The sequence below is a fragment of the Erpetoichthys calabaricus genome, chromosome 11 (assembly GCF_900747795.2).
Source record: "Erpetoichthys calabaricus chromosome 11, fErpCal1.3, whole genome shotgun sequence".
In the NCBI taxonomy this organism is placed as follows: Eukaryota; Metazoa; Chordata; class Cladistia; order Polypteriformes; family Polypteridae; genus Erpetoichthys; species Erpetoichthys calabaricus.
In genome coordinates, this window is record NC_041404.2 from 92143850 (window position 1) to 92156344 (window position 12495).

The 12495-nt window shown below is 37.6% G+C and overlaps 1 protein-coding gene across 4 annotated transcripts in view; it reads left to right on the forward strand.

Moving 5' to 3' along the window:
- Window positions 1–12495, forward strand: part of LOC114660724 (synembryn-A-like) — a 284885-nt gene that overhangs the window by 202051 nt on the left and 70339 nt on the right. For all 4 annotated transcript variants that reach the window (XM_051933704.1, XM_051933705.1, XM_051933706.1 and 1 more), the window contains one exon: window positions 2026–2164. In XM_051933704.1, coding sequence (XP_051789664.1) covers window positions 2026–2164 — 139 coding nt within the window. The remainder of the gene's footprint in view (window positions 1–2025; window positions 2165–12495) is intronic.

The window sequence follows — 12495 nt, forward strand, 5'->3', positions numbered from 1 at the left end:
GCCAACTACAATTCATGTTCATGTGTAAGGTGAGAATAAAAACATATTTTCTTAACTCAAAAGATATTGAATGAAATGAGAATTGCGCTATCTGACTTGTCACGTCATTGACGTCATGTTTTTTTTCCCGAGCTCGGGCATGTTTAGCGATTTCACTGTCCAAATCACGCTTGGGCCAACCTCTTCAAAGCGGGCCAGGGCACGGTGCATTTGGCCCGGCACGGTATGATCACACTAGTTAAACAAACTAAACTTTGTGGGGTTACATGCAGACAAACATGCTTGGACACGGAACAAATGCCAGTGTGAGTACACCCTTAAACATCCACACCACCACATACATTCTTGATTAACTTGATCAAGACAAGTAGGGCCAAGATCAAGTTGCACACAACAAGTCTCAAACTCCTGTCAATACTGAAGTGGTAACCTCAAACTACTACCAAAATATTCCCTTCCTCTTGTCTTTTTGTCAAACACTTCCTCAATCTTGATGTCTTTTTCCTTCCTCCCAGAAGTACGTCTCAAGGCTGACAGTGTGGAAGTTGAAGTAGGGCAGTGTGAAAAGTAAATTTATTGAATTGTGTAGGCATGGCAGATGAGGTTTCAGAATCATTCAGGTGTGAATGGCAAGTAGGAAGAGGTGAAAAATATGTGACTAAAAACAGGTTTGTAGTTGAACAAATAGATGCTAACCAAAATATAAGTAACCATTAGTTGTCAATTCTAACCCTAATTTTCATTAAAAGTCTCATTAATGCTCTTTTCCGCAATAAGCCCAAGTCATTACCTTGTGTTCAGAACAATCAGATGTGCTGTTTCGCACACGAGCACAGTCAGTTCTTCTAGTTAATGGTGCCTATAAAGTGCCACATAAAGAAATTATTACAAAGAAAAGCCGAATTCTAGCAATTCTAAAAATAGTGTCAGTAGGCTTTACATTCTAGGAACCAAGTTACCCAAACTGTTCTATAACATTTCAGTAATTATTTACCGCTCAGATGCTGATCTTTCTGATCATAAAATAGGTCATTACAATAGCAATTGACAAAAAGAATTCATAATTAATTGCAGAATTATGGTATTTGAGGAGTCCTCCAGAGTGCCTCTTTCTTTTGCACTCTTTGGCTCAAAAACTAATCAGCACATCGTCCTTTCATAACAGGCTTAAGTTTTGAATGTTTGGTATTATTCCATCTAGTCGTTTTAGCTCTAGACTGTCCTCAGGAGACTACCACACACAGACAGACACACACCCATCATTGAAATATCAATGTTTTCAGTATCGGGAAACTGTAAAATGTAGAGATCCATCAAAAACCGAAGAATCTAAAGCTTTCACTCCTCCCCCATCAACGATAGATTATGGTGGGGGACAGTGCCCAGAAAAAATGAAAAAGAATTAATCACAATACTCTCAAATGTGATTCTATCCAGTCACAACATGAAATAAAAGAAATGAAGTATGGCAGGCTCAAACCTGCACTAATAAAATCATGACACGAATGAGCCTTGTTCACATAAAAAAGGGCTAGTGACAGACCTTCATCAATTTTATAAAGGTTTCTGCTAATAATAAGGCTCAGTGACAGCTTTTGATTTCTTCAAAAATAATCTAAACAAAAATAATTTGGATCCAAGAGATGTAAAGCAAACTTTACAGGTAACACCAAATTGCTCTTTTTCAGGAATCGTTATCTTTTCGTCAGATCCTCAATGTATCTTTTGAGTTTATTTGTGCACTTCTCATTATGCTGACTCTTAGCATTACGTGAACACCCACTTAGGTGCCAGCGTACTTCATAAGAGTACAAGTTACTGCTCCAATGTAATTTTTATTCAATGTAAAAAAAAAAATAATAATAATAAAACAAATGCATAAAAATTAACAATGTGATGTGTCAAAATCTATAATTGGATCTTGTGGTAATGTAAAAGGGAATTGCTCAAGGAACTAGATTTATTCAACAAGCTGTTTATGACTCATTGTTAAAAATTTGTAATTGTTGTTTTTATTTCTTCTAGGTTGCTGTCAGGTCTGGCTGTGAGGGTAAAGCTCAGTACTGAAACAGGAGTATCCCCCAGAGGCCTATTTTATGATTTACGCCTCATGTTTTTATTAACTGCACTAAGGCCGGAGCTCAGAGTTCAACTGGCCAAAGAGGTAAGGAGGAGATGCCTTTCATTGTACAGTAATGATAGCCTACAGTCATTATTAAGAAATATTTAAAGAATGGTTTTCTCCCATTCTGATTTTTGTATTCCCCTGGTTCAATTACTGTCTACATCATATTGTGCCACTTGTGCATTATATCACTTAAATAATTATAACACTGCTGTCTTTATGTGGAACCCTTTTGTCAACCATTTATCATGGGATGTTTTCAAGCCCTCAAGGATAAAATTCCACAACTACTGTATATTTTTTATATTTTCCTGTTCTCAGTGAATACTTGACTTTAATTTCAATTAGCATACCAGCAATTGTAAGCTGCCTCAATTATGTTAATCCTCCCACCGTCTTCGGAAGACCTTTTAGCATTACATGTTTGCAGGAAGCTTTGTTTTTTGCCTTATTGGGCTATCATATTTTTATATAATATTTATTTTATCTCTTCCCTTTTCTTTTCTGTTTTAAATGTATACTTGATTAATAGTTGAAACTCTTTTTGTTTTAATAAAACTGCGTTAAATTTTGGTGCAGATTTTGAGTTTTGAGAGGGTTTTCTCAGCTTTAACCTTTCCTATTGTGTTAATCATTACATCTAGTTTAAAAGCACAATAACTAATTGATTGAGTTGGACTTAATATCCTTTTTTGTAAAAGAAAGGAAACCAACTGAAAAAACATGTAAAGTGGTTATGCTGGGAAATGATCTAATAATCTTGTAGGCTGAAGTATCACTTTAACACTAGAATTACCAGAGCCTACGAAAAAACTCGTAAATCCGTCCCACCTTAAATCGCGTCTTAAATCCGTTTGCACCTCTCCGCCAGAATCCTTTGTCATCTAAATGTGCTGATAAAGCTACTAGCAGCCAGCTATTCCATCCCCCCACCGACTTAGAATGAACTTCTCTCCTAGCTCAAGCCTTGCCTTGATTTGATTACCTGGGATTGAAGTGGAGTTTTACAGTGGAAATAATTCTAGCGTTATTTGGAATACACGCATTTCATGTGTGTTCCATTTCTATAGTTGGCTGTGCAAACACATTTTTAAAACAGAAACGTTTTTCATATTCTAATAGTAAATGACAAAATGTAGGCATAAACTATATAACGTATGAAGCCTGAAGTCCATATATCAAAGAAACACTTTCACAAAAGGTACAAATAAAAGAACACGTGCGCCTTCATGCAAAAAAAAAAAAAAAAAAAAAAAGCCGCGTTAGCATGCCACATTGACTTTCTTACTACAACCGCCGTGGTGGCGTAATGGTATCAGCCCCTGACTGGGAATCAGAGGGTGGCGAGTTCGATTCCGCACGGCTCCACTTTGAAAAATTAACTGCTCTTATTCTTACAATTTTAGAATAACAATATAAATTTGATTTCAGTCTGTAACAGGCGGTGTAACTTATGATACTGGTAAAGGTTAGCTTTTTTTTTTTTTTTTTTAATTCACTTTTCATTCTCGCAGTCACATTCAGAATCAATCCATACAACCCCATCTGACACAGCTGGTTTCACATAAATAAAAGTGCACTTTTATTCAAGACTATAACCGAAGAATAAAGAAAGCAAGTTACAGTTGGTGGTTGATACAACAGCTTGCGTGGTGCAATGTTAAGAACTGCTGATTTCCGATCCGTGCTATATAAAATCATCACATTCAAATATTAACAGTTCCCACACACCCAAGGTCCGCCATTCCTACATTTACAACATGTGTACTTGTTGCAGTGTACACACCTCTCTGTGCTATGGTTCCTATTACAGTGAATGAGCACCTGACACTGTACTTTCTTCCCTGGGGGAAGCTGAGGTCTTAGAACGGAAGTTTGTTGACGCTGTATCATCTTTTCTTTTTCCATCGCCTTTTCCTGTAAGAAGCGACGACGAAGTTCCTCTGCAAGGTGAGCCATGAACACTCTTCTTTTCTCAGCGGACCCCGTGCATGCCTTATACAATACGTGTGCGTTCATCGCTGCTAGGTCAAGGATGTTGTACAACACAGCAACCGGCCACCTGCGTGTTCCTGTGCGCACTGAACAAGCACGCGCCTTCTGGTCCATGATGTCAACGCCACGCTGGGGAAAAAAGAAAGACAAATATATGTGACATTTTGAAGAAATCATTTTATCACCAGAAGAGCACCAGAGTACTTCGTCACACTAATATTTTTTTCATTAGCATACCTTCATGTGGTTGTAGTCTGTGACCGTGTTTGTTTTTTTTTTTTTTTTATCTTGCCCAATCTCCACATCATGGTGCATTGTGCTGAGAATGCAGACAGACTTCATCTTTTTGGGCACATACACTGTCAGCATGGCACTGGGAGATCTAAACACCAGCGTGGAGAATTGTTCGTGTACTGAACTGACTTTAGCTGCAGGTGGAAGTTCCCGTCGCACTTTATTCATGGTGCCAAGCAGAGCTGTATTGCGGTGCAGCAGTCTATTAGCCAGCGAAAGTGACGTGAAGAAGTTGTCTGTTGTTACGGTTCTGCCTTTGTCCAGAAATGGCTCCATAAGCTTTATGACCACAGACTCGGAAAGTCTTTCTCCCGTGGGACGACTGGGATCTTTTCCTAAATAAGGAGTGGCATTGCACATGTACTTTGTCTCCAAATCTGCCGCAATCCAAAAAGGCAGAACCGTAACAACAGACAACTTCTTCACGTCACTTTCGCTGGCTAATAGACTGCTGCACCGCAATACAGCTCTGCTTGGCACCATGAATAAAGTGCGACGGGAACTTCCACCTGCAGCTAAAGTCAGTTCAGTACACGAACAATTCTCCACGCTGGTGTTTAGATCTCCCAGTGCCATGCTGACAGTGTATGTGCCCAAAAAGATGAAGTCTGTCTGCATTCTCAGCACAATGCACCATGATGTGGAGATTGGGCAAGATAAAAAAAAAAAAAAACAAACACGGTCACAGACTACAACCACATGAAGGTATGCTAATGAAAAAAATATTAGTGTGACGAAGTACTCTGGTGCTCTTCTGGTGATAAAATGATTTCTTCAAAATGTCACATACATTTGTCTTTCTTTTTTCCCCAGCGTGGCGTTGACATCATGGACCAGAAGGCGCGTGCTTGTTCAGTGCGCACAGGAACACGCAGGTGGCCGGTTGCTGTGTTGTACAACATCCTTGACCTAGCAGCGATGAACGCACACGTATTGTATAAGGCATGCACGGGGTCCGCTGAGAAAAGAAGAGTGTTCATGGCTCACCTTGCAGAGGAACTTCGTCGTCGCTTCTTACAGGAAAAGGCGATGGAAAAAGAAAAGATGATACAGCGTCAACAAACTTCCGTTCTAAGACCTCAGCTTCCCCCAGGGAAGAAAGTACAGTGTCAGGTGCTCATTCACTGTAATAGGAACCATAGCACAGAGAGGTGTGTACACTGCAACAAGTACACATGTTGTAAATGTAGGAATGGCGGACCTTGGGTGTGTGGGAACTGTTAATATTTGAATGTGATGATTTTATATAGCACGGATCGGAAATCAGCAGTTCTTAACATTGCACCACGCAAGCTGTTGTATCAACCACCAACTGTAACTTGCTTTCTTTATTCTTCGGTTATAGTCTTGAATAAAAGTGCACTTTTATTTATGTGAAACCAGCTGTGTCAGATGGGGTTGTATGGATTGATTCTGAATGTGACTGCGAGAATGAAAAGTGAATTAAAAAAAAAAAAAAAAAAAGCTAACCTTTACCAGTATCATAAGTTACACCGGCTGTTACAGACTGAAATCAAATTTATATTGTTATTCTAAAATTGTAAGAATAAGAGCAGTTAATTTTTCGAAGTGGAGCCGTGCGGAATCGAACTCGCCACCCTCTGATTCCCAGTCAGGGGCTGATACCATTACGCCACCACGGCGGTTGTAGTAAGAAAGTCAATGTGGCATGCTAACGCGGCTTTTTTTTTTTTTTTTTTTTTTGCATGAAGGCGCACGTGTTCTTTTATTTGTACCTTTTGTGAAAGTGTTTCTTTGATATATGGACTTCAGGCTTCATACGTTATATAGTTTATGCCTACATTTTGTCATTTACTATTAGAATATGAAAAACGTTTCTGTTTTAAAAATGTGTTTGCACAGCCAACTATAGAAATGGAACACACATGAAATGCGTGTATTCCAAATAACGCTAGAATTATTTCCACTGTAAAACTCCACTTCAATCCCAGGTAATCAAATCAAGGCAAGGCTTGAGCTAGGAGAGAAGTTCATTCTAAGTCGGTGGGGGGATGGAATAGCTGGCTGCTAGTAGCTTTATCAGCACATTTAGATGACAAAGGATTCTGGCGGAGAGGTGCAAACGGATTTAAGACGCGATTTAAGGTGGGACGGATTTACGAGTTTTTTCGTAGGCTCTGGTAATTCTAGTGTTAAAGTAAATATCTCGTTATTGTGATATGAAGTTTGGCTCAGTGGTGTAGTGGCTAGTACTTCTGCCTCATGGACCCAAAGTCCTGATTATCAGACCCATTGATTGGCCACCCAGAGTTTCACTTTCTGTCACTGTCTGTGTGGCTTTTCCTTATATATTCCCAACTCATTAGAGTATAGGTGAATGGCCCTGCAATGAGGTAGCTCTGAATTGGATTAAGTTGGTTTGAGAATATTATTTTATGTGATTTGAAATAAAAACAGATAATTTTCAATCTTTGAACACAAAGGGTTTGTTACTCAGTGGTTTTCCCGAAAAGAAAAAAGGAAGATCTTTAGAGCACAACAAGCATTTAAGAGAGAGTTGATGTTTTTTATTGTGGAGCTTCAAACTGTTGGTCCTCAGCCTGACTACTGTATGTTACAAGATAAAAACATAGCAATTTGGATTAAGTGCAGGTGTAACAAAACATTCTAAACAATTCCTTTTGTTGGAACAGTTTAGTAATGCTTATTCAATTAAACCTCACTAAGGTTCTCCTTTGGTTGATAGTGGGCCTGCAGAAAACTTCATTTTCTTGCACAAATTAATGTAACAAAAATCCGTCTTAAACCACATTTTGCCCATTGTTGATGAGCCTATTGGGAGAGACATTTTAGAGTTCATCCTCTTAACTTTGAAAGATTGATTTTTTTTTTTTTTTTGTCATTAACAATCCACAACACCACCCACCCCTGGATTCAGTTTAGCAATCCTATGGCTTAAGAAACATAACCCCCAAAAATATAATTTCTGAGGCGTTTTTAAGTTAGGGGAATATTGTGGTGATCATTGCTTTGCCAAATTCATTCATCCACCAATTTATTGCAATACTACCCAATATGAAGAATTAGGGGATGTTTTTAGTAAACAGAAATCACTGGAAATACCCCCAACAATACATGCTGTGGATCCTCTGCCTGTTGTTTACTTGTCTAAAGGAAAAAATGTATGTTTTAACTCAGCCTGAGTTGAACACAAGCAAACATAAAAGATAATTTATGCAATGAGTTTATTAAGCTGCCTAACAGTCCTGTTGGGATTGGTTTTACTTTGTACAAAATAAAGATGAGTCCCTGTGATCATGTATGAATTATCAGGAACTAAACAAAATTGTGATAATCATGATAAAGAACAGTTAACCCCTTCCAGTGGTTTCCTCCCTGCCTAATCAAGTCACAAAATCCATTATATTTAGTAAGTTGGATTTGATGCACGTTAGAAAAGGTGAGAAGGCAAAACTATTTTTAATACCTCCTCTTATCTTCATAAATACAGGGTCATTCCGTACAGATTGCCCAATGTTCTTATCATTTTCCTTTCGTTTGTTAAAGACATTTTTTGAGATGTGCTAGAAGTTTTCATTTTGGTATATATCGATGATATCTTGATCTTTTCATGGAATTAAACAGTAATGTGCAGACTCCATCAACACAGCCTACAGTATGTTGTGGTATGGACAGAGTTGCTGCTCCGGCTCAAGTTTTTTTCATTCTTTTCAGTATGTTTCTTATTACAGGTGGTCGTCCACTTATGACTGGTGCATCTTAACAACCAATCAACTTACAGCATCTCACGGGCAAACAACAATTTTCGCGATGCCAGCTCCTTATTCAGTGACTCATTCATCTTGACCTTAGTTTGTTGCTTGCAACGGTTTTGACGAAGTTCAGTTACGTTTGTCTTATAATTACAGGAAAAAAGGCAATTGATCTTGACACAAAAAGGAGGTGATCAAGCAGTATAAGGGAGGAAAGAAAGCAAGTGCAATTGCATGCGACTTTAAGTTATCCCATTGTAACTGGTGTTCACTGCACACGCTGTACGGCTACACTCAGGCTTTGAATCCAGTTAACCTCCGAAGCTTCCGTGTTGTGACTCACGATGTGCCGCTTTGTGCAAACCGCCACAAAGGGGTAATGAAACCACACTGAACTCCTTTATCTATTAATGTTTATTATTAACAGGCTGGAATGTTAAAACAGAAAATGCATGAGTGCTTATACTCTGCCAGTACAATTCCTCCTCTCACAGTTAACACATTGAGCACTAGGAGAGGGTCACGCTGATTGAAGCAACATAACACAGACAAAGAAAGTATTCATGAAGCTTTTAAAGGTTCGGCACTCCTGCAAGAAACAGTAACAAATAAATAAAAAGTAATTTACAAAAAAAGATAGAAAATCTACATAATGTGCTAAGAATGATTATATAAAAGGATATAAAACAAACTATGACTTAAGGGACTTGTTATACAGTACTATACATACAGTCAGGTTTGAATACATATACCGGTTCTATCTTACATCCAGATTGACTTGCGACTGGTCTGTCGGAAATGAACGTGGTCGTAAGTTAACAGCTTACCTGTATGCTTATTATATTAATTCTGATTTTGGTTTTGTTTTGTCATTGTGTGTAGGTAATACAATTTTAATTAATTTTGTTATTATTTATATCTATGCATTTATTATGTTCTCTGATGCTACTTGTATTTTGTGGGTGGAACCGCAAGGGGGAGGACCATCCTTATGTCATTCCTAACACACCAACTTCAGCCTATAAATTCACGCAGGAAGTGAGTCACTTAGCACTTTATTCATTCTCTGACTTTCTTTGAGTGAACAACTATTCTAAGTACTGAATTTTTCGGTTATTTGGATTTTCACTTTTCTACTTGGATTTTTTTTTCTGAATTGTGTGTTGGGACTTGTTTGCTCTGCTTTTGACTCACTTTTTGCCTTTTCACATTTTTGCCTTTTCAGATTTTTGCAACTTTCCAATAAATTCTTGCATTTATAAAGATTCTACACTGACCTTGTCTTTAAGCTGGGTTTTTTACAGTTGTCTCTCTCTCAAGGACATTTTGATACTTTGATATAATTTAGTTTCCCCATTTTTGGGCCTCACTAGACAACTGCCTCAGGTGGTAGTATGGAGGATGGCTGAGTTGGGGTGAGACTATTTTGGATGCACCAGTAGGGAACATGGCCTGCTCTGTTGCCTGTCTGGAACGCTTCACACTTTTTCTGCTATGGTCCTAATGCCTAATCAGAACACAGTACAAGTGACATATTTTAAAGACCTCTGAAACATTTTTAAGTTGTCACATTTTTTGCTGTGGTTTTTTAAAATGGAACAAACTAAAGTCACTTCAGTATTACTGGAAAACACCTGAGAATATTAAACAAGTGCAACAATTTGTAGGCCTTACAATTTTTACATTTGTTATTGAGTTTTTTTGTTTAAGAATCTCTCCCATTACTGTTTTGACTAAAAAAAATTCTCAATTTTTTTATATAGGTCTTTGACTCTTTGAAGAAATTGTTTACTTCAGTGCGGATATTATGTCATGCAGAGTTTACATTATACTTTAAAGTGGACTTTACAACAACAACAACATTTATTTATATAGCACATTTTCATACAAAAAGTAGCTCAAAGTGCTTTACATAATGAAGAAAAGAAAAATAAAAGACAAAATAAGAAATTAAAATAAGACAACATTAATTAACATAGAAAAGAGTAAGGTCCGATGGCCAGGGGGTACAGAAAAAACAAAAAAAAACTCCAGACGGCTGGAGAAAAAAATAAAATCTGCAGGGGTTCCAGGCCACGAGACCACCCAGTCCCCTCTGGGCATTCTACCTAACATAAATGAAAATAGTCCTCTTTGTTTTTAGGGTTCTAACGGAAGGACTTGATGATGATGGTCATGCAGACTTCTGGCTTTTAATCCATCACTGTTGGAACATCACGGTGCTTTGAGTACATGGTGGTGGCTTGAAGGACACCGGAAAAGGAACCAGAAGAGAGAGCAGGGGTTAGTACAGATTTTAGAGCCACCATGAATAGTTATTATAATGAATTGGATATACAGAGTATCAGGATTAAATTACAGTGACGTTATGAGAAGGCCATGTTAAAATAATGTGTTTTCAGCAGTTTTTTTAAGTGCTCCACTGTATTAGCCTGGCGAATTCCTATTGGCAGGCTATTCCAGATTTTAGGTGCATAACAGCAGAAGGCCGCCTCAGCACTTTTTAAGTTTTGCTGTTGGAATACTAAGCAGACACTCATTTGAGGATCTGAGGTTACAATTTGGAATATAAGATGTCAGGCATTCCGATATATAAATTGGGGCTAGATTATTTAAGGCTTTATAAACCATAAGCAGAATTTTAAAGTCAATCCTGAATGACACAGGTAACCAGTGTAGTGACATCAAAATTGGAGAAATGTGCTCGGATTTTCTTTTCCTGGTTAGGATTCTAGCAGCTGCATTTTGCACTAGTTGCAAACGATTTATGTCTTTTTTGGGTATTCCTGAGAGGATTGCGTTACAGTAATCTAGCCAACTGAAAACAAACGCGTGAACTAATTTCTCAGCATCTTTCAATGATATAAGAGGTCTAACTTTTGCTATGTTTCTTAAGTGAAAAAATGCTGTCCTAGTGATGTGATTAATATGCGATTTAAAATTCAGATTACAGTCAACAGTTACCCCTAAGCTTTTTACCTCCGTCTTGACTTTTAATCCTAATGCATCCAGTGTATTTCTAATAACCTCATTGTATCCATTTTTGCCAATCACTAAGATTTCAGTTTTCTCTTTATTTAGCTTGAGAAAGTTACTATTCATCCATTCTGAAATACAAATCAGACATTGTGTTAGTGAATCAAGAGAATCGGGGTCATCATGTGCTATTGATAAATACAGCTGTGTGTCATCAGCGTAGCTGTGGTAGCTCACGTTGTGCCCTGAGATAATCTGACCTAAAGGAAGCATGTAGATTGAGAAGAGCAGCGGACCCAGGATAGAGCCTTGTGGAACACCATATACAGTAGGATATCATGTGTCTTTGAGTTGTAATTACCACTACTAACTAACTTAGTTTTTGGTATTATTGTGGACACCTTTCTTTCCCAGCAGTTTCCAAATACTAACAAATTATATCTGTGCCTCCTTTTCCAAACACATTCACCCCCATTGAACAAAATGTAGATGCTGGGAACTGTGAGCTGTTGGCAAGTAAGTTAGTATAGTTGCATTTCATGTTACTTAGGGAATAAAAATGGCAAGGCAGATGCCCTTTCCAGACAGTTTGACAATGAAGGCTTTGCCATGGAATCAGCAAAGATTTTACTGCCTGGTAAATTAATTAATCTCATCATGTATTATTGAATATCCTGAAGAGTTAGTTTCATTCACTTGATTCATCACTTAAAGTTAGATGAGTTGTTTTAAGTTGAGCTCACACTTCTATATTTTTGATCAACCAGGAATCACCCAAACTGACAAACTTCTTTCTGCTTGAAAAAAAAAATGTAATCTAATTTCAGAGTTTTATTCACATGAGTGACATTTGTGGTAGACCTAAAAATAATCAGGGGTTTCCAGTCTGTCTTTTACAACCCATTCCTCCTCACGCCTGTCCATAGATAGATTTAGCCATGGATTCTCTTAAGGAGTTACTTTATACCTAGGGTTTACTACTATCTTCGTGGATATTGAGAGATTCTCAAAGTATGCCAATTTAATATTCCTTAAAAAAATACCTACTAATAAGAAATTAGTTAATGTGTTTATTAAGGAAATATTTTGACTACATTGTTCTTCTTCATTTGTTATAACAGTTAGGGTTCTAAGATGTATTTCTCGAATTTAGCAAATATTTTGCTTTAAGTTTTCTATAGGATGAATTTATCATCCAGATATCCCCCAGAACAAATGGACATACAAAATGAGTCAACCAAGGTCTTGAACATTGTTTGAGACGTACAATGAATTATTTTCAGACTAATTGTTACCGACCCTCGTTGTTGTCCCATGACTCCTGAAAGTTATATTGTGTGCTTTAGTTAATGATGAAGGGTTAAAAGACCT